Here is a 21,748-nt window from a genome sequence, read left to right as displayed (position 1 = left end):
CAGCATTCGGCTTGGTTGGTTGCTCCCACGTGAGATTCATGTATAAGTATATTGTCTGGTTAAACTCACCATATATCCTTTAATCTCAGCATTCGGCTTGGTCGGTTGCTCCCACGTGAGATTCATGTATAAGTATATTTTCTGGTTAAACTCACCATATATCCTTTAATCTCAGCATTCGGCTTGGTCGGTTGCTCCCACGTGAGATTCATGTATAAGTATATTGTCTGGTTAAACTCACCATATATCCTTTAATCTCAGCATTCGGCTTGGTCGGTTGCTCCCACATGAGATTCATGTATAAGTATATTTTCTGGTTAAACTCACCATATATCCTTTAATCTCAGCATTGGGCTTGGTCGGTTGCTCCCACATGAGATTCATGTATAAGTATATTTTCTGGTTAAACTCACCATATATCCTTTAATCTCAGCATTGGGCTTGGTCGGTTGCTCCCACATGAGATTCATGTATAAGTATATTTTCTGGTTAAACTCACCATATATCCTTTAATCTCAGCATTGGGCTTGGTCGGTTGCTCCCACGTGAGATTCATGTAGTACCCCTGTTCCACCGAGAAGCCACAATGTATAACGGAATTGTTCGGCTCGTTGGGTATCCCGTCCATAGTTAATGCCTCCATTTCTTTCGACCAGTTTCCGCAGCAGTTGTAGTTGCCGCCATATTCGAAACATGCTTTCGCCTGAAAGTGTCATATAAAAATTAACCTAATTTCTGCACGCTAGTGTACATTTATATAACTTGACTGTAAATACTTGGACATGGCTTTCAAAGGGCGTCTCTCTTGAATGGACAACCGAATGAAAGCCTAAATAACTGGTAACCCGTTCATTTGCCTATCCCTTTCTTAATCCCCAAAAAGCGAGGGTTAAGGGCTAAACCAGTTTTCATAAAAATAACCGTATGCAAATAAAAAGAAAATTGGGGTCATGAATTAACATGCTGAAAGGGTAACCCTTTGTTAGGTTAACTAAACAATGTTTTATAATGGTAAATACGTTAATAAAGCAAGCTTTCAAATTAAATTGAATAAGTTGAATATGCTGAATGTGCACATTACTTTTTCTATGATAAAAATTATGAAATCAGATATTTGTATTTATTGTTAATTTAATTTGATCAGATCGGGGAAATATTGAAGAAAGGCCAGGTCAAGAGCACCCTAAACCGGCGAGCGTGTATGAGGAATGTTATGAAAGTGAAGGAAGCGAAAGAGGTATGTCAGGATCGTAGCAAGTGGAAATCCGTGGTCTCTGCCTAACCCCTCCCGGAAATAGGCATGATTATATGTATGTGTGTATGTTAATTTAGTTTGTAAATGTGTTTATAAAAGCACTTTTTGACCAAAATTATGAAATATATTTACCCTAAAAACGTATGTCGTGTGCGGATCGAGGTTGTTAAACATGTAGGGCAGATTCCTGTCGTCTCTAATATGAACCGCGTTCTCCGTTGTGTTATTCTTGTCGATCTTCTTCCACACCTCCAGCTGATAATAATGCACGTACTCGGCTATGTCACTAGGCGGGGCACTCAGACCAATAGTCATGGAACGTGCCGTGAATCCATTGATGGAAATATTCGGGACGAAGTCAGGGTCTTTCGGCAATGTGGTCAGATTGGAGACCTCATCATGATTGCTCCCAGCACCCGTTTCAACTTTAAGTTTTAACGCGTACGTGGTGTTTTTCGCTAATCCACCGAGGACATAGAAATTTGCAGTTTTATTGATAGAAGTCGGACTGAAGTGGTAATCGGTTTCCGTAGTATTTTTGTATCTCAATTCGTATCTTTTAATGTCGGAATTGTATTGTTTGACCGTCCAGTTCAAGTAGATCGCTGAGGAGCTAACAGGCTTAGCGAATGTTATTGTGACAACGGGATGAGCAACAACTTTTACATGTATTTTGCTGGTTAGATTTTTGTATCCATGTGAATCCCAAACTCGACATATATGCGTGCCATTCTGGATGTCGAATGATTCTTTAGATATCTGTGTACTGTAAGTGCCGATGAGGTTTTTCATGTTTTTGGTCGTGGTCCCGTTTAAAGGGATGTCTTCTTCGTTGTATCGTTGTAGTACCCATTCGATCTCGGTTTGGTCGTAAACTGTAAAGGAAAATATATTTAATCAGTAATTAAATAAGCGGATACTCTTCTGTAAATGAAATAGGCAGTTTTCTTTTTATATGTTACTAATATTTTTGACCAAAAGTTTACATTGGCACAAGTATTACGTCTTTTGAAGAATGAAAAAAAAAGTAATACTTGTAGGTTCAACTTTAAATCCATCAACTAAAAAAAATTTTTTTTTTAAACAAGAATCAGTTATCAAAAGTTTGAATTCTCTATTAAACAAATTACCTACAAGGCGTCAGTGAAAATGCTAGAATATTTTGATTTCTATATATTGGAATTATATTGAATCCCTGAAAATTCCTCGAATGTCACCTAAGGTGGTGGTACTGGTGCTCGACGCGGTCCCAGTACATGTCATCTTGAAACTTAAGTCATTGTTAATAGAGGTGACAGCAAGGTGTCATCTATTGGGCATTAGCATGTCGAGCACTAGTACCACCACCTTATATGCACACAATATGATAATTATCCACAAGAGTGCCAACTTTTACTTTAAATCTGAGCCGGATATTTCAGATTTGCTTTACTCTTCAAAAATCAAAGATAATTGTTTAAACACGATATAACGTGACGTATACGTATTTTAACGTATAAATATAAATTACATAAACAGTTAATAAATGGATGAGCATCCTCGTGTCATTGCGGAAAACCCCCCATAACGACAATACGTAAACGATATCTAACTAATACTTCTATATATTTATTAGGTACTAGGTAGTTTATATATTGTATCCTCGTAAGTCCCCGCGTACTTGTACAAGTGCAAATTAAATTCGATTTATGAACTCTTATAGCATTAAAAGAAAGTTCAAAATTCAAAAGCGCAATAATTTACTTGGGCCTTACGAGGGTATTGAATTTCTAGGACTATTTTCTGAAGGAAGTTGCGCAGGATCGGGACAGGTGGCACGCTCTCGTTTCGGAGGCCAAGACTCTCTTTGGATCGCTGAGCCAAAATAGTTAGTTTGTTATTTTCTGATGCTTAATTTAGCGGAAATTACGCAATATTGAACTCCACCATTTTTTTATAAATATTAGTGGTAAATTTTGGCTAAGATTTATATTGGCGATGTCGAGACTGAACGGTATTTTTTGTAGCCCCATAATCAAAAAAAGGCAAACAAAGATGAAATAATAAGTAGGTGCATTTGTCACAAATATATTACGTCTGAATCAGTATAAAACAAGCTTTTACAGGGCAAGTTTTTTTTTTTTTAAAGTTTTGTATTATATTTTATCAGTCAAAACCTTTGTGACAGAACTTATGATTTAAGTAATTGTCTTAACATCAGACTCGGGTAAATCCATTCGACCCTCTCATTAAATATCTACCCTATTACCTTTTCTTAATACCAAAATCGCATAATCTGACAGATGGATTTACCCGAGTTTGAAGTTAAGCGACTCAATTAACAGTACATACCCTCAAACTCGCATGTCAGAGTCAGCGTCTTATTCTTGTCCGCCGGCAAGTTGAACTGCACAATGCTATTAGAGTCCGCCTTAGGATCAGATTTCATAGAAATTGGTTTTCCAGGGAAGCTTAGATTCAAGTATTCAGTCCTGGCTTCCCCTTGCACCACGCAAGTATAGTTCCTGGCGTCATCTTCTGTGGCGTTCGCGATTTTCAGGATGTAAGACTGGTTTTTGATCTGGGTTGTGTATTTTACGGTTTCCGCGGTTCTGTAAATAATAAAAAGTTTTAGTAGTTACTCTAATAAATTAATAATAGGGTTTAGTAGCGAGGAGTGTTTAGAACTCGGTTTCAAACGGTTAGCTTTTTTTTTAAACAACTGAGCACCGTAAATCTGCAAGTTAGTGACAATTCAATAAAATAATGTTTATTTTATTGAGACAATATTATACACACAATTAGGATTTTATCATAATTATTATTTAATTTAAGATTATGTTAGTATTCATACGAAAGGCCAAATCACACCAAACGCGTAAGGCAGCACGGCTTCAGTGCAGCAAATAATTTACGCAATCACATATGTATTATTAAAGGAGTGTCTTTTCAAAAGGGCTTATTTTTGGTGGTCATATAGAAATAAGCCTTTTTGAAAAGACTCTCCTCATTTGTGTCGCTTAACTTCAACCTCGGGTAAATCCATTCGACCCCCTCAGCGAATATCTACCCTATTACCTCTTTTCTTGATACCAAAATTGCATAATCTGACAGATGGATTTACCCGAGTTTGAAGTTAAGCGACTCATATATGAGTTCAATACTTGTATTGTATTCCAATTTTGGTTGCACTTTTTATAGTTAACAAGTATTTTTTTCAGGGTTCCGTACCCGACGGGTAAAAACGGGATCCTATTACTAGGACCCCTCTGTCCGTCTGTCTGTCACCAGGCTGTATCTCATGAAACGTGATAGCTAGGCAGTTGAAATTTTCAGAGATAATGTATTTCTGTTGCCGCTATATCAACAAACACTAAAAATAGAATATAAGAAATATTTAAGTGGGGCTCCCATATAATAAACGTGATTTATTTGCCGTTTTTTGCGTAATGATACGGAACCCTTCGTGCGCGAGTCTGACTCGCACTTGGCCTCTTGGGGCATACATGGTCGCGATTCTCAGCAATGAGGGACCAAGGAAGAAGAAGAAGATCGCATTCATCCAATCGCCTTTGAGCGATAAAGACGAAGACATACGATCTTCACGATAGTCCTGCACTTCCTGCAGTAATACTAACAATAACATAACTAGCTGACCATCGGTAGACCTTACCACGCTGCAATAAAGTCTAACAAATGGCTAGTTTCAAAGTCAACATGCGTGCACTCGAACCGTCATTCATTGCTCAACATTAAGTTTTCAGTTGTCAGTTAAGCTATTCCTTCTTCATCGGGGTTTTGGCCCTGATTGTCATTTAAGCTGTCACAAAAGCATACATAAACAGAAGCGTAAGCGTTGACAATCGCATAAGGTGGTGGTACGAGTGCTCGACATGCTAATGCCCAATAGATGACACCCTGCTGTCACCTCTATTGACAATGACTTAAGTTTCAAGATGACATGTACTGGGACCGCGTTGAGCAACAGTACCACCACCTTATTTGGCCTGCATGTTGCTGGCGTTCATAGGCTACGGTAGGCCTAACATTAATTGCAAACGTCATCATTACAGTTTAAAACTGAGTGTTGTCATACGGAAAAATTAGTACATTTTCCGCCATAGGCGAAACTAACTATTACTCAGTTTTCCTGGACTTGCGATCGAAAGTTACCATGAGACGATGACGACGATAAAATAATAACTACAGAGGGCGCTAAGAATCAATTTTATCTACACACATATCATAAACTCTCTATGATGCCTTCAAAATCCGTAAATAATGGCCCACATTACGATAAACTGTTTTGTTACAGCAAATTTCTTATCTGTGAAAATGTGGTAATAGCTTCATTACTATATCAAAATCGATTTGGTAATGAAATTCAAATTTCGAACATCTCTGAAAAAAAAAGGAATTTGATTTGACCCCTATTCTAATATCAGTCGAGATGACGTTTTATTCAAAATCAAATGTCAATTGCATACAATATTGACAAATCTCGCTTGTAAGTTGGTATCGGACGATATGGTAATCGACCCCGACTCTAGTTTGTCTCTGAATTAAAAAAAAAACTACGGATGCGTGACATGCGTGAAAAAAGTTTTCATTTGCCGCCATTTGACGTACAGTTTATCTTTTAATTAGTTTGTAGTAAAAAATAATTTGTTTTGTTGTTTTTAAAGTAACTATAACAAAAGTTTCGTGTAAAATGTGCGATAAAGATATTTCGGAGACGCCATCTCATATCCGCGAGTTCCGCCAGAGAGGAAAGTGCCCCAATGTCGGTTGTAATATGAGGTTAGTGAATATATCATAGAAAGTTTATAATATGTGTGTAGATAAAGCAGTGTATATAACTGTACATAATGAGGCATTAAAACACTCGTGTGATACTATTATGAAACTCATTTCATTCGTTTCATAAACCCACACTCGTATTTTAATGCCTTTCATTATGTAGCAGTCACATAAACTACTATTAACATGTCGCGCGTGTGACTAAAAACAAGTGAGGTGAGTCTAATAAACCGTAAAATTATTCAATGGCGCTAAGAATGTTCAGTTGACAGTTAGTCTATGGTTTTTCTTTTCTGCTGACTGCCTTTTTTTTATTATTAAACAGAGAGAACTTTATGAAATAGAGCACTCTAAGCCCCCATTCGCACGGGAGCTTTTTCAACGCGCGTTAAAAAAGCGCTTGAATCTGTCTGCACTCTAAATTCGATTTAACGACCAAGGCTTAAAGTCGAAAATCCAACAACGTTTGATAAAAAGCGCCACCGCTGTCGTGTGAATACATACATGGTTATCCATTTGTGTCATTCAAACGCTTTTTTAACGCGCGTTGAAAAAGCTGCCGTGCGAACGGGGCCTAAAGCCCCAATATTTAGATACAAATTTGCGTTTTATTTATTAAAACCCACTATTACTTGTTTTTTTAAGTGGAAAGTGAAACACGTTGGTCTGTCCATGGTTTTGTCTACGGGCCCCATACATTTTAAAGCATGACAAATATAACAATCCATACTAATATTATAAATGCGAAAGTGTGTCTGTCTGTTACCTCTTCACGCATTAACCGTTGAACCGATTTGGACAAAATTTGGTATGGAGATAGTTTGGGCCCCGAGAAAGGACATAGGGTAGTTTTTATCAATCATCGTTCCACGCAGACGAAGTCGCGGGCAAAAGCTAGTCAAACATAAAATAAAAAAAAAAGCGAACCCGTCGTCAGAAACCGTTGTAGTTGGCTCTGTAGTTGTTACTTCGCTCATGTTCGCAGTTGTTGCCGTATAATTTATACTCGTAACTCCATCGACGATCCTACGTTAAAATTTGACATAGTCAAAAAATATGTATTAACACTTTGACCGCCAACGACCTAGAATATCCTTCCTGCATTCCGACAAGGTTCACGTGCCGACAGGCGTGGCGTTCGAAGGGTTAACGATTTTCAAGTTATATAGTTAAACAGAAGGCTCGTAAAATTATGTAGGAAATTCAGAATATTTATATTTCCGTTGGTCAAAAAAGCTCTCCAGTTTCGCAATATCTGATAAAATATCAGCGATAAAAAAAGCGAACCCGTCGTCAGAAAACGTAGTTGGCTCTGTAGTTGTGAGTTGTAAGTTCAATCGAGTCCGCAGTTGTAGTCATATAGTCAGTTGATGATGATGACGATGATGTAGTCATATATTTTATAGTCACATTGTTCTTACCGACGAACCTATATGACGAAATAGTGTAAATAGAGTATTAACGATTGTAAAGTTACTTAAATAAAAAAACCTTAAAAGTGTTGTTGTATGGAATCTTCGACATATTTTCTTTTAATCGAAAAAACCCTCTAGTTTCGTGGTCGATATCTCATATCTGGTACGATGAAAAAAACAAAAAATATTAAAAAAAAAACAAAAAAACGAACCCTCCGTCAGAAACCGTAGTAGGTGGCACTGCAGTTGTAACTTCACTCGGGTTCGCAGTTATAGTTGTATTCTTTACAGTCTCTGTTATATTTTCCTCACCGACGACCCTATGTGTGGTCAAATAGATATGTATCAACGTATGCAGTAATCGCAGTTGAAAAGTCATGCATTTGTTTATCTTTGAATAAGTTCTTTAAACGATGTTTTTCATGCAAGTACTGCACAGACGATAAACAGGGCAGAATTATTGTCAGAATTTATTTCGTTAAGGATAAAGCCTTAATTAGATGTATGTTTTAAACCTAATTACGGATTAAGGATTTTAGGAAACTTAACACTCATGGTTAGGGGGCGCGAATATTAGAAATACATCGAAACCAATAGTGTCGCAGGGGCACGTTGTATGCTGTTGCCGTCTTCGGTTGGGTTCCAACTTAGGCTCTCCTCAGATATATCGACGCGCATTCGGCCAAATTCTTTAGCTTTATGTCCGATCAATAAGAGCGAAAAAGCCGTCGACGCTTCGGCAGGCGCCGGCCGATGCGAGCTGAGCCGAACGACGACGTTTTCGCTCTTACTGCGCAGACATAAAGCTTTTTCCTATCGGATTTTTCCGATTCCGCGTCGATATATGTTGGGGGAACCCATAGAACTGCAATGAAAAAAAAAACAAACCCTGCAACAGGAACCGTAGAAGTTGTTGCTTCAGTCCTTTCCTCATAGTTTATGGGCTCAGTTTTCCCTTCGATCATCCATTGGACGTTCGGATTCTCCAGCTTGCTAATAAGACATGTGAGGACGGCATCTTTTCCGTACTCCCCCGTGGCTGTTACGTTCTGTATGCGGACTGGGTCGGGCTCACCTGAAACAAGGAGGAATTTTGGTTAACATTATGGCCAAGTATGGTTCGAATATGCAAGACCGATAGAGGCAAATAAATACTAGAGATGCCGAATACCGGAATAGTGGTTTTGGCCGAATACCGACTATTCGGCCTCTCTCTCGGACGAAGCACCGAATATTCGGGAAAACATGCGAACATTTTGGGCGATTGCGCACTACAATGAATTTTACTGTCCGGCAGTCCGAGTTTTCATGGTCCGATATGGCATGAAAAAAACGGATGATTGGCTTGTGCACTTATCCGTCTTTTCACTCGCAGGTGCGGCGCAGTGGCATGAAAAAAACGGATGATTGGCTTGTGCACTTATCCGTCTTTTCACTCGCAGGTGCGGCACAGTGGCATGAAAAAAACGGATGATTGGCTTGTGCACTTGTCCGTCTTTTTACTCGCAGGTGCGGCGCAGTGGCATGAAACACACACCCCCCCTAGCCCGCCCCCGCACGGCCAAGTCATGAATAATACTAATTCCAGACGCAGTGCACAAGCATAACACGTTTTTCATAGCTGTCATCTCGGACCGGAAAAAGACTGTCCGGAATGGGGAAAAGTAAAATGTAGGACGGTAAAATTACGTCTAGTGCACAAGCTACTAATACATACATTTAATGGCGTGCCATATCGGACCGTAAAAACACGGACTGCCGGACAGTAAAATTCATTGTAGTGCACAATCGCCCATAGAATCACATTAATTATGAAAACTGTTTGCCAACAAAGCACAACTTTAGCTAAGATTTAACTTTTGTTGCTCAGAACTAGTGAATGTACTTAGAGTCAATCAAATCAGACCCATGATAAAAATAAAATTACTTGTAATGTAATCAACAAATGCTCAAAAACAGGGTCTACATGGGTATTTAACAACTTTTCAAGAACACAAATGTTAAAATGAAATATGGATAGTGGTTTGCGGTTATTTTTATTGTTTTTCTTTTTAGGTAGGTGCAACAGATATTCGGTATTCGTAGGCAACGTTCGGCCGAATACCGAATATTCGGCAAAATGGCCGAATACCGAATAGTTGCCGAATATTCGTGGCATCTCTAATAAATACCGCCCAGGCCCTCAGTGCTTGCCGCTCGAAAAAAAAACCGAACAACGAACTTGACACGCCTATTAGCCGATTCGAAATTACTATAGGTACCTTATAAAACAAAGTCACCCGCCGCGTCTGTCTGTCTGTATGTTCGAGATAAACTCAAAAACTCTTCTTCCTCGCGTTATCCCGGCATTTTTGCCACGGCTCATGGGAGCCTGGGGTCCGCTTGACAACTTAATCCCATGATTTGACGTAGGTACTAGTTTATATATAAACTCAAAAACTACTGAACAGAATTTCATGCGGTTTTCACCTATCAATAGATTTTTGAGGAAGGTTTGGTTCCCCTATCTTTGGCATAATTTTTTTTGTAATAATTCTATTGTGCATAATACCTTTAAGCAAAACATACTGTTAGCATAAACTCACTTGGTACTGGATTGTTGCGCATACATACTCTACGCATAATTTTTATTGATCGAAGTATCTTTTGGCATAAATTTAATGTCCGAATCGAGACCTGGTATCTGTTTCATTTCGCATAATTTTATTTGTAATAATTTGTTTTTGCATAATTCGCCATTAAGCATAAAGTACTACAAGCATAAAATCTTATGGCATAGAAATGTTTTGCATACTTGCAAGAATCATATGTTGTAGGCCGAATATTTTTTGGCGGAAATTAATTCGCCAAATTTTTCCCAATTCGCAACTATTATTTTCTCATAATTTCATTTCTGGCAACAGTTTGTTTTCGTGGGGAGCAGTTCTAACCTAACCTAACCCACTTTTCTGGCAACAGTTTGTTTTCGTGGGGTCGCAGTTCTAACCTAACCTAACCCACTTTTCTGGCAACAGTTTTTTTTCGTGGGGTCGCAGTTCTAACCTAACCTAACCCACTTTTCAGGCAACAGTTCGTTTTCGTGGGGTTCCAGTTCTAACCTAACCTAACCCACTTTTCAGGCAACAGTTTGTTTTCGTGGGGTCGCAGTTGTTCTAACCTAACCCACTTTTCAGACAACAGTTCGTTTTCTTGGGGGACGCAGTTTTAACCTAACCTAACCCACTTTTCTGGCAACAGTTTGTTTTCGTGGGGTCGCAGTTCTAACCTAACCCACTTTTCGGGCAACAGTTTGTTTTCATGGGGTCGCAGTTCTCACCTAACCTAACCCACTTTTATGGCAACAGTTTGTTTTCGTGGGGTCGCAGTTCTAACCTAACCTAACCGACTTTTCAGGCAACAGTTCGTTTTCGTGGGGTTCCAGTTCTAACATAACCTAACCCACTTTTCAGGCAACAGTTTGTTTTCGTGGGGTCGCAGTTCTAACCTAACCTAACCCACTTTTCTGGCAACAGTTCGTTTTCTTGGGGGTCGCAGTTCTAACCTAACCTAACCCACTTTTCAGACAACAGTTCGATTTCTTGGGGGAAGCAGTTTTAACCTAACCTAACCCACTTTTCTGGCAACAGTTTGTTTTCGTGGGGTCGCAGTTCTAACCTAACCTAACCCACTTTTCAGACAACAGTTCGTTTTCTTGGGGGACGCAGTTTTAACCTAACCTAACCCACTTTTCTGACAACAGTTTGTTTTCGTGGGGTCGCAGTTTTAACCTAACCTAACCCACTTTTCAGGCAACAGTTCGTTTTCGTGGGGTTCCAGTTCTAACCTAACCTAACCCACTTTTCAGGCAACAGTTTGTTTTCGTGGGGTCGCAGTTGTTCTAACCTAACCTAACCCACTTTTCTGGCAATAGTTCGTTTTCTTGGGGGTCGCAGTTCTAACCTAACCTAACCCACTTTTCAGACAACAGTTCGTTTTCTTGGGGGACGCAGTTTTAACCTAACCTAACCCACTTTTCTGGCAACAGTTTGTTTCGTGGGGTCGCAGTTCTAACCTAACCTAACCCACTTTTCGGGCAACAGTTTGTTTTCGTGGGGTCGCAGTTCTAACCTAACCTAACCCACTTTTCAGGCAACAGTTTGTTTTCGTGGGGTCGTAGTTCTAACCTAACCTAACCCACTTTTATGGCAACAGTTTGTTTTCGTGGGGTCGTAGTTCTAAAATAACCTAACCCACTTTTCAGGCAAGAGTTTGTTTTCGTGGGGTCGCAGTTCTAACCTAACCTAACCCACTTTTCTGGCAACAGTTCGTTTTCTTGGGGGTCGCAGTTCTAACCTAACCTAACCCACTTTTCAGACAACAGTTCGTTTTCTTGGGGGACGCAGTTTTAACCTAACCTAACCCACTTTTCTGGCAACAGTTTGTTTTCGTTTGTTTTGTGAGCTAAAAATATGTATACATCCAAAATGCCAATAATATGTTCCCACCCAAAGTTACAATACAATACAATAATAATGTTTTTTTTTTACGAATTACAACCGTAGGCAGAGCTTTTAGTTACGGCTCTGCGTTAATGAGTCAGTCAGCTACATATTTAGGTGTTTTATGCATTGTTAAATATAAATTAGACTTGGATTTTATACAATCTGACGCTTTCTTTAATTTTAACATTCGTCGAAAAACATTCTGCCAAATGTAGCTTATGACAGATGGGTTTTAGGTCATACAAGTTATACCAAATAGAAAGAATCTAAATACGTTTTCTTCGATGTAAATATTCGCCTAAATCCTATTATGCTAAACAGATTATGAAAATCACATTTCGGACATTTAAACAAATGCAAAATAAAATTATTCGTATCAAAATTCGGCCATGATAGTAGTAGTCTATTTAAGATTCGGACTTGGAAACATTCGGGCTATTGCATATTATACAAACTGAAGCTTTCTGCAAATTTAACATTCGTCGAAAAATATTTCTGCCAAATAGGTTATTATGCCAGATGCGTTTCGGGTCACGGAAGTTATGCCAAATAGACGGAACCCATATGGCGGATATGATATCAAACTCTATTGACAGCTATTAAAGTTCAAATTTAAACAATTATTCTTTATAACATGCAGTAAGGGGTTAAAAATTTCTCATAGTGGCACGGAAAATCCATAGGCAAAATATTTATGACATTATTATTTTATGTAATTGTTAACAGAGTATTAGTTCGACGGGGAAAGTGTAATAATACCATGACGCAAGGACCAAAAAAAGTCCTTGAAATTTTAACCCTTCTTTTTTCCCTGCGGGGGTAGGGTAGTACCCCCCGTACTAGAGATGTGTCTAACGAGAATTGGGGTTGCAAAGTGTTAAGTAAAATATGACTGTAATGTCAGTCTTATCAAATGGGGTTAAAAACTAGAGGTTTTTCACATTGGCTATATACGGGTCCGGGGTGTGGAGGGCGTCTCTCAACAGTTCCGATAACAGAGTATACAGGGTCCCTAAAACCAACGCCAAGACTTAAAGGGCTAATAGAACAGCTGATGAGCTACAAGATTATCTAAGCAAATTTACCCTTTATGAAGATCTCTTTTTTTTGAGATATCGGCAATTTTATAAGAATCCTGATTATAAATGTGACGTCCCACGGGTAAAGGCTCCAATATTATTGCGGCAAATTGCGACGTAAGCGCCAGCCGCCATAAGGTACCTTTTGCCGTGGAACGTCACAAATGGTCAATAAAAGATATGTAAAAGTTTATAGCAGTGTTTTTCAACCATTTTTATGACGCGACTCCCTTAGTACCTAATATGTAGAATAAAAAACCAACGGGTTGCACTCCAGGAGTGCCGGCAGAAGTGAAAACTCAACGACATTGTAACTCAAAATATTAATAACAGCGCCATCTAGTGCAAAATGTCTGCAGCACTATGTATAATTGAGGTTAACGCCATCTAGCGATATTTCGTCGCATTACTTGAAACCCCTAAGCACATCACTGTGAGTACTACAGTTATATTGATACCAGTTTGAGGGAAACTCACTAGATGGCATTTAAATCAAACACAATGACATTGTCCGTCACACGTCACGTATCGCCCTGCGCCGCCTAAACGAAACAGCAGGCTCAGGCATACATTTTCGCCGCGCGGTAGAAGAGAGAGAGGGTTACGCCTTACGCTGTTACGAGTTTAACATTTTTTCCCCACCTCAAAAAGTGCACAGCGCCGCTAAAGAAGTTTTCACTTCAATAATCACTTATGTATAGTAGAACCTCGATTATCCGAACGCTGCTTGCTGCAGCGGTTAGTCAATTAAAAATTGACGATGTTATAAAAAAAAGAAGAAAGAACAAGCGTTCGACTTTTTTCACGTGTTTTATATTTCAAATTTCAACGTTAACATGGACGTCAGATTTTAGTATAGGTACTGTAGTGTTTTTATGTAAGAAAGGTGTTGTATTTGTTTGATTTCGTCCTAAAAACCCCAAATCCCCCAAAATTTCTAATTACCTCTCAATTAGTTCGGATAATCGAGGTCTTACTGTATTGCTTTGCGGCCGGCAGAGGATTCACGACCCGCTGGTTGATAAGAACACTATAGTGTAGCAGTATAGTATACATACTGGCAGTATCTAAAGGTTACTGGCTAGTGTATCAATTCACCCTGAAACATCAGAATCGCTTCTTTATGCTAAAGTTAGATATTAAGAACCAACTAAGAACCAAAAACAGAGCCACATGGCGACGGATCGCAAGAGCTGCGGTGGCGCAGAAATCGACCGTGACATGACCACGACCACTCTGTCAAGAGTGCACGACTAAGAAGAGCTAAAGTTAGAATCAAATTATTAGAGATGCACCGGATATTTGGTAACTATCTGGTATCCGGCCATTCCGGCCTTTATTTTAATATCCGGCCGGATACCGTATAGTGACCTACTTGCACCTATAGTGACATTGCTTGATTTCGGGGTAAATAAATTGGATTTAAGAAACAGTCACGGTCATAATCAGTGATCGGCACGTACGATGCCACACCGCGTGATTCCGAACCAAAATCTGAATATGTACATGACTCAAATGCAGCGATCTTGTTCGAAAAAGTAATTCTATTGAGTGTTATTTTTATATTTTTTGAGTTTTTTAATATGATAAGATTTTTAATCGGAAACCCGCGGTGTGGCGCCGTCCGTGCCGATCACTAGTCATAATCGTAGTCTTTTATTATTTTACAACAATTTAAAAACATTCTACTCGCACGCGCACTCATCTCGAACTTAGAAATGAGTCCTCACGAACGTTCACTACACACTGTCAAATCAAAACCTGTATAGTGCGGCCGAATATTTGGCTGATGGTCAGGCCAAACATCCGGTATTCTGTATCCGGCCAAACAACTATCCGTTGCATCTCTACAAATTATACATAGATAGGCATAATTAATGTATTAATCACGGGACCTGTATTAATAATAAGGATATATTGAACATATTCATAGCTTTTGTGGTTTGAGTCATGATTCTACGTCACAATGTATGATAGCAGTAGGTATATATTTATCTCAACTGATTTCAATGTAAATATCTTCATCTTGCTAGCGTTCTTCCAATCAGTTTTTTCGCAACGGGAGGCAAAATACTCATAGCGCGAACAGCCGATCACTGTAGAGTCTAGACTTCTAGAGTTTAAACAATTTTGGAAAAGGGGGAGGTTATTTTACTAATAGCACAATACTCTTTAAAGTTTTTACTTGTAACTTGTAAGTTATTAATATAATTGTGTCATAGTCAGTGGTTAATAACCATTTATCATTATGATGTATATAAAGACAGAAAACAATGCATCATGTCATATTGGAAATTGCTGCCATGTTTTGATGTGTCAATCTGTCTTGAAGTCAAGATCATGTCTTAAACTAATTTGAATCTTATTTCAAAGACATATGTTTTAAAATAAATCCATTGTTGGTAGGTGCCATTATTTCAATAGCGATATGTAAACTTTATTTCAATTGAATAAGGTACAATCACTAACAAGTGATCAACCGGTTTGTTTACAAATATTTTATAGAGTCTGATCAAGGTAAAGAAAGGATACTTAGCATGAGGAATTTTGTACATTGACCCCCCTGTTTCTATCTCTATTACTCGTACACGCGCATAATTATATCGCTGTCCTGCACAGTGTCATTGACCGCTGGCATCATGGGCGGGACTCTATCGCATGTCGTGCTTATATTGCAATAAGCACGACATGCGATAGAGATAGGAACAGGGGGGTCAATTTACGAAATTCCTCATACTAAGTGTCCTTTCTTTATTTTATTATTATTATATAGAGATGCAACGGATAGTTGTTTGGCCGGATACCGGATATTCGGCCTGACCATCGGCCGAATATTCGGTATCCGGCCGCCGAATATACGGCCGGCGGAACTATACCCACATTCGGTTTTTCAGGTGCGTATTGTGCAGGTTTTGACCTGTTTCGTAGTGAACGTTCGCGCGGACTCATTTCTGGGTTCGAAATGAGTGCGCGTGCAAGTGTGTGGAATGTTACAATTGTTTTAAAATTATAAACGGGTACGATTATAACCGTGACTGTTTCTTAGATCCAATTTGTTTACTCCGAAATCAAGCAATCTCACTATCCGGTATCCGGCCGGATAGTAGGTCACTCTCCGGTATCCGGCCGGATATTAAAATTATGGCCGGATACCGGATAGTAACCGAATATCCGGTGCATCTCTATTATTATAGCCTTTATTGCTGGAAACTAAACTACACATAATTTTTTATCAGTTTCATCACGTATCGTTTTTCTTGATTTAGTGTCCAGCGTGTCCTGTGAAACAACGTACAAAGTTAGCTCAGACCAGGGATCGGAACCGGTATTTTGCAAAAACTTCAAAATAACCATTAACAAAGAACTAAAAAATACCGTTTATGTTCAAAAAAAAAATACCGGTATCCGATCCCTGGCGCAGACAGACTATTGCATTATTGTTTTATAGTAGTATTTTAACATGCTTGCCGCAGCAATGGGGTTGGCAACTGTCAAAGGTTTGCATAGATGGCGCTATCATAGCTTGCCCCTTTTTCTATGAGATTTGGCTTAAAGGGCTGGCATCCAGGGCATAAAATTCCATTAAAATTTTTTACACACTTCTAGGGATTAACAGGGCAAGCTATGCTGGCGCCATCTGCTAAATACTTCGCCGGGCCAACCTCATTAGTGTTACTCCTGGATTTGCCCTTTCGGCCCACTTGCACCATTCCACTAACCCAAAGTTAACCGATTAAACCTGGAGTTGCCATGGTTACCCATACAATTTGACACTAGGTTAACGGTTTAACCGCTTAACCCCAGGTTAGTGGGATGGTGCAAGTGGGCCTTAGAATATAAATATAAAACATATCTGCTTTGGGTCACTCACCATAAACCATTATATATTTTTTTATTAATAAATAAAGTTTTTAAAAAGAAAGTTTTTACAATCAACTTAACTCAACAATGGCCACTACACACAAGGCAAAGATTGTGATGGGAGATTTTAATGGCCAAATTGGAAAAAACGAAACATCCATTAACACAGTGGGAAATCACTCTACTGGCAACAGAAACAACAATGGTCAAAGACTGTTAGATTTTTCCTTATGCAACAACCTTTACATCATGAACACTTTCTACAAGAAAAGACCGTGTCGGAAGTGGACTTGGATGTCCCCAGGCGAACGCTACAACAATGAGATAGACTTTATATTAACAAACCGGCCAAAAACATTCCAGGATGTGGATGTTCTTAGCTCACTAAACTTCAGATCAGACCATCGTATGGTAAGGGCTAAGATTACTGTGGGGATGCCTAAACACTGTAGAAAAAATGTAAATCGGACAAAAAGAGCCCATGGACCATTGGATCTCTCGGATGAGGTACAAAATAACATCAGAAAATCATTGGAAAAAATAGAGTCAATAAGTAATCTACAAGAAAAATACAATCATCTAGAAACAACGGGGAACAGAATTTTCTATCAATAAAGGGGTGCGACAGGGCGACCCACTCTCACCAAAATTATTCTCAGCCGTGCTAGAGCACCTATTTCGAAACCTCAACTGGGATTATCAAGGCATAAACAATAAACATAAATGGTAAAAAACTTAGCCACCTGAGATTTGCGGACGATCTAGTGCTATTTGCGGAAAGTGCCCAATCACTACAAGAAATGTTAGAGCAACTCGCTGAGCAAAGCACTGAAGTAGGACTAACAATGAACACAGAGAAGACCAAGGTTATGTCAAACCACACCAAAAATCTTATACTCGTCCATGGAAAAGAGATTGAATATGTCTAGGAATACACATATCTAGGACAAATTACATCAGGTTCAAACATGACAAGTAAAGAAATTGAAAAAAGAACTACCGGTACCGGAAAGCCAAATTACATCAGGTCGGTCATTGAGAGACATTCTAAAAAACCAAGATTTACCATTGTCTTGCAAATCAAAGGTATTTGATATGTGTGTTCTACCATGTATGACTTACGGATGTCAAACCTGGGCAGTAACTAAGAAAGATCTCCAAAAGTTAAAAGTTTGCCAACACAACATGGAAAGATCAATCTTATCTGTAAAAAGGAAAGACAAAGTAAGACTGACAGATATTACAAAGAAAACTAAAATTAAGGATATATCAGTGACTGTAAAAATGTTAAAATGGAAATGGGCTGGACATATGGCAAGAGAAGGTAAAAATAAGTGGGATAGAGAGGTAGCGGAATGGTATCCTAGAGATAGAAAGAGGAGAGAAGGGAGACCAATAATGAGGTGGTTGGATGACATTAAGAAGCATGCGGGAGTAAACTGGATTAGGACGGCACAGGATAGAGAGATGTGGAGAGAGCTGGAGGAGGCCTATGCCAAGAAGGCAGACTAAAATATTAAAAACAATGACATTAAAATATATTTATTAAAAATTTATTAGGAAAGATATTGAAACTAATATAATGATAAATGAAATGTGAATTTATTTAAATGCAATATGTACTAATTCTATTTTGGTCAATAAAGGCTATTCTTATCTTATCTTATTAATAAATAATAAATTCTATACGAGTTCACAACTCGAATTTAATTTGTACTTGTATAAGTACAAGGGGACTTACGAGGTTAAATTTCATAAGAACCACATGTACCCATTTTATATGACAATTTTCAAGCAAGAATATGTACTTACCAATACTAAGGGTCGGTTGCACCAAACCGTTCGTATTGTTAAAGAGTTCGCTAAATTTTTATGTATGGAAAGTTTCAAAGTAAAGCGCTTGGTGGTGCAACTGGCCCTAAATGGAACAAAATAGTATAGTACCACTCCGTGACCACTCCTATGTATGTATGATGAAGGATAACAAAATATAATATTATGCTTATCAATAATGTTATGAATGTTATTCAAACAAAATATAGATTTTTTCATTTAATCAATGTTATAATTCATCACAATTGATTTGGCAGTGAAGTTGAGTAATTATTGTACAGTAGAGATTTCGAGGTTAGTCCTAATCCGATTGTGTTACAAGTCAGTTTAGTTAAAATTTGACTCAAGAGTAAAAAATGTTTATATGGATCCAATAGGTAAAATAATAAGGTAACAATTCCAATGGAGCTAATAATTGGCCTTAATATTATTGTTAATCTGGTGACAATATAAAGTTGGAGGAAGAGTAGATAAATTAATAATTCCAACACTAAAATGTGTTTGTTTTAGTGATGTTTTGGTCAATATCATGTGTTTTAGTTTTTCATATTAAATTATTTTTATCCATGGTCACATATGGGAAATTCTAGTATTTTCAAGTACAGTAAGTTTTCTTCTATTATGCATGAATGCAGGAACAAATCGAGACAACCAGAGTTCGATTATTCATTGAAATAAACTTTATAAATATTTCTTTAGAAGGCTTAACTTTATATTTCGTATTAAGTACATACGTATAGGTTTACAATAGACGCAAGAGCCGCGCACCGGCTTTTGGAAACCAAAATACTATATGAAATATAGCCCGGCACTTTATCTTTGATCACTGTTGAATAATGAAGTATAACATCACATCCTGGCAAAACCTATCCTGTGTCATAATACATAAACAGGTAACACAAAAAAAAAATGCGCGCCGCACAAGATAACACCTACTCTCTCGACACTAAGTAGCGGTAAAAGACCCCACAAAATAATTAAAGGTTCAATTAAAACAACGTAAAATAGTTAATTACTCACCCGAAACAGGATAGCAGAGCGCGATACACAAAACGTATACAGGAATCATGGAATACTTCCCGATCAAGAGAGCCATCGTCATGGCGGAAGCGACTGCTTTTCAAAAACACTGCACGCAATCACGCTGTGTAAAAGACATTGCAGGTGGTTAGATCATTTTACAAAAAGTGTTACACCGTTATCACTCACTATTACTTTAATTAAAACAAAAACAAATTCACAAAGCGGCTGCACCCAAAGCCGAACTCTGCCGAACAAACAATCCGGTGCCTAATGTTGCCAGTGGAATGAACATTTACATTTTTATTCACCGCCACTGTCAAATTTTTGAATAATTTTTGAAAAGAAAAAAATACGTCATTCATCTACAATAATCTATATCTTATAATATATGTGGTATACTAATGCAATGGATATTATATCATGTGATATTCATATTTAGATGCATTTTTTGGATATTGATAAATAGATCGATAATATTTGAAGTATAAATTGGCAAAGATTATGTAAAAACATTAGAGAAACAATAAATTTAATTGTTATTTAATCAAAATAGAACTTTTAATGCAAGTTTTTTATTAATTTTAGCACAGACAATTTTATTTTTCTTTTTTTATTAGTGATTTTGTTGCCACTCGCTTCCTTTGCCATGACAGCTCTAGTGAAGCTATAAATTAGAGATTACATGGCAACATTAATTGTTTATTGACAAGACTAATGACAGACGGCGGGGTCTCGACCGAAGGCAGCTTACCTTAATTTAAGGATTTTTTGACTTATTAAGTGGATTATTTCCATATTTATTCGTTATTTAAGTGAAAATGTGGATTATGGATGCCCTTTAACAGTTCACGCACGTTCCTGCGTGCATATAGTGCTATAAAATGTATATTCGGTGTATGTTAGGAGCCATTTTTATTATATTTATTTTGTGCGTTCATTGTGATAATGCAGCTAATTACAACGAAAGCAAGGAAATTTACGGTGAGTAAAGAGTAACGTTATCTTTATTTAGTGTTTTAAGTGTAGATTAGTGGTTGGGATTGGTGTTTATCGTCGCAGCGAGATGTTCACGCCTCTCCGGAACATCCGTATCTGTCAATCTCATCCCGTGTGCGAGGCTGAGTAATATATTTGCAAATGTATTGCGTAGTGCGCGGCTGGTTAATGAAATATTAATTAAATGAACTCTTGCCATCGTCGCGGCAGTGCGACCTTCAATGCTCTTAATTAAGCATGACTAAAATTGTTCTAACAGTCACCAGATATAAATGAAAAACCGGACAAGTGCGAGTCGGACTCGCCCACCGAGGGTTCCGTACTTTTTAGTATTTGTTGTTATAACGGCAACAGAAATACATCATCTGTGAAAATTTCAACTATCATGGTTCATGAGATACAGCCTTGTGATAGACAGACAGACGGACAGTGGAGTCTTAATAATAGGATCCCGTTTTTACCCTTTGGGTATGGAACCCTAAAAAATTAAGATTTTGAAATAATGTTAAATTAAACTAAATAAAATCTTTATATTTATTTTTTAAATCACAAAATATTCTTATTGGGAAGGTTGGTCATATCAGGTCAACAAATGTAAAAGAAAATGAACGTCCTAAGAAACACTACCAGGAGTATTCCACGGGTTGTCCCGTACAAACGAATTTTATTTCCTGTGTTACAACTTTTTTGTCGGCCTTTAAAGCAGGCGATTATTTTCTGTGCATATTTTTGACCATTTGTCATAGACAAGGAAACTCTTATACCTGCATATCTTCAGAACATTCGCGTTTGTACAGGACAAACGGTAGAAAATTTCATGGAATGCTCCATCAGCATGTGAACATAATTTAGACACCTCAAAATGCCTGTAATAACCCTGCTTTGAAGCTTGTGGGTTTGGTTTCTGATCCCATTCTCAAGGCTTTTCTTTGTGTGACAATTACAAATATTTGTTCCTGAGTTACTTAAAAACTCACAAAGCATATATATGCTTAGGGTTCCGTACCCAAAGGGTAAAATGGGAGT

At 38.1% G+C, this 21,748-nt stretch overlaps 3 protein-coding genes across 3 annotated transcripts in view; 1 reads left to right on the top strand and 2 right to left on the bottom strand.

Moving 5' to 3' along the window:
- Positions 1 to 19,982, bottom strand: part of LOC134801515 (tyrosine-protein phosphatase 69D) — a 46,200-nt gene extending 26,218 nt beyond the window's left edge. Inside the window, exons 1-5 of the mRNA XM_063774126.1 lie at positions 19,724 to 19,982; positions 8,338 to 8,524; positions 3,587 to 3,846; positions 1,388 to 2,130; positions 500 to 703 (exon numbers count right to left, since the gene is read on the bottom strand). Coding sequence (XP_063630196.1) covers positions 500 to 703; positions 1,388 to 2,130; positions 3,587 to 3,846; positions 8,338 to 8,524; positions 19,724 to 19,805 — 1,476 coding nt within the window. The 5' untranslated portion in view covers positions 19,806 to 19,982. The remainder of the gene's footprint in view (positions 1 to 499; positions 704 to 1,387; positions 2,131 to 3,586; positions 3,847 to 8,337; positions 8,525 to 19,723) is intronic.
- Positions 1 to 21,748, bottom strand: part of LOC134801485 (uncharacterized) — a 234,132-nt gene that overhangs the window by 36,079 nt on the left and 176,305 nt on the right. The window lies entirely within an intron of this gene.
- Positions 20,351 to 21,748, top strand: part of LOC134801513 (uncharacterized) — a 49,013-nt gene continuing 47,615 nt past the window's right edge. The window contains exon 1 of the mRNA XM_063774124.1: positions 20,351 to 20,707. Coding sequence (XP_063630194.1) covers positions 20,608 to 20,707 — 100 coding nt within the window. The 5' untranslated portion in view covers positions 20,351 to 20,607. The remainder of the gene's footprint in view (positions 20,708 to 21,748) is intronic.

The sequence above is a fragment of the Cydia splendana genome, chromosome 22, assembly GCF_910591565.1.
Source record: "Cydia splendana chromosome 22, ilCydSple1.2, whole genome shotgun sequence".
Classification (NCBI taxonomy): domain Eukaryota; kingdom Metazoa; phylum Arthropoda; class Insecta; order Lepidoptera; family Tortricidae; genus Cydia; species Cydia splendana.
The sequence above is the reverse complement of the archived record's forward strand: the minus strand, read 5'-3'. Positions and strand labels throughout refer to the sequence as shown.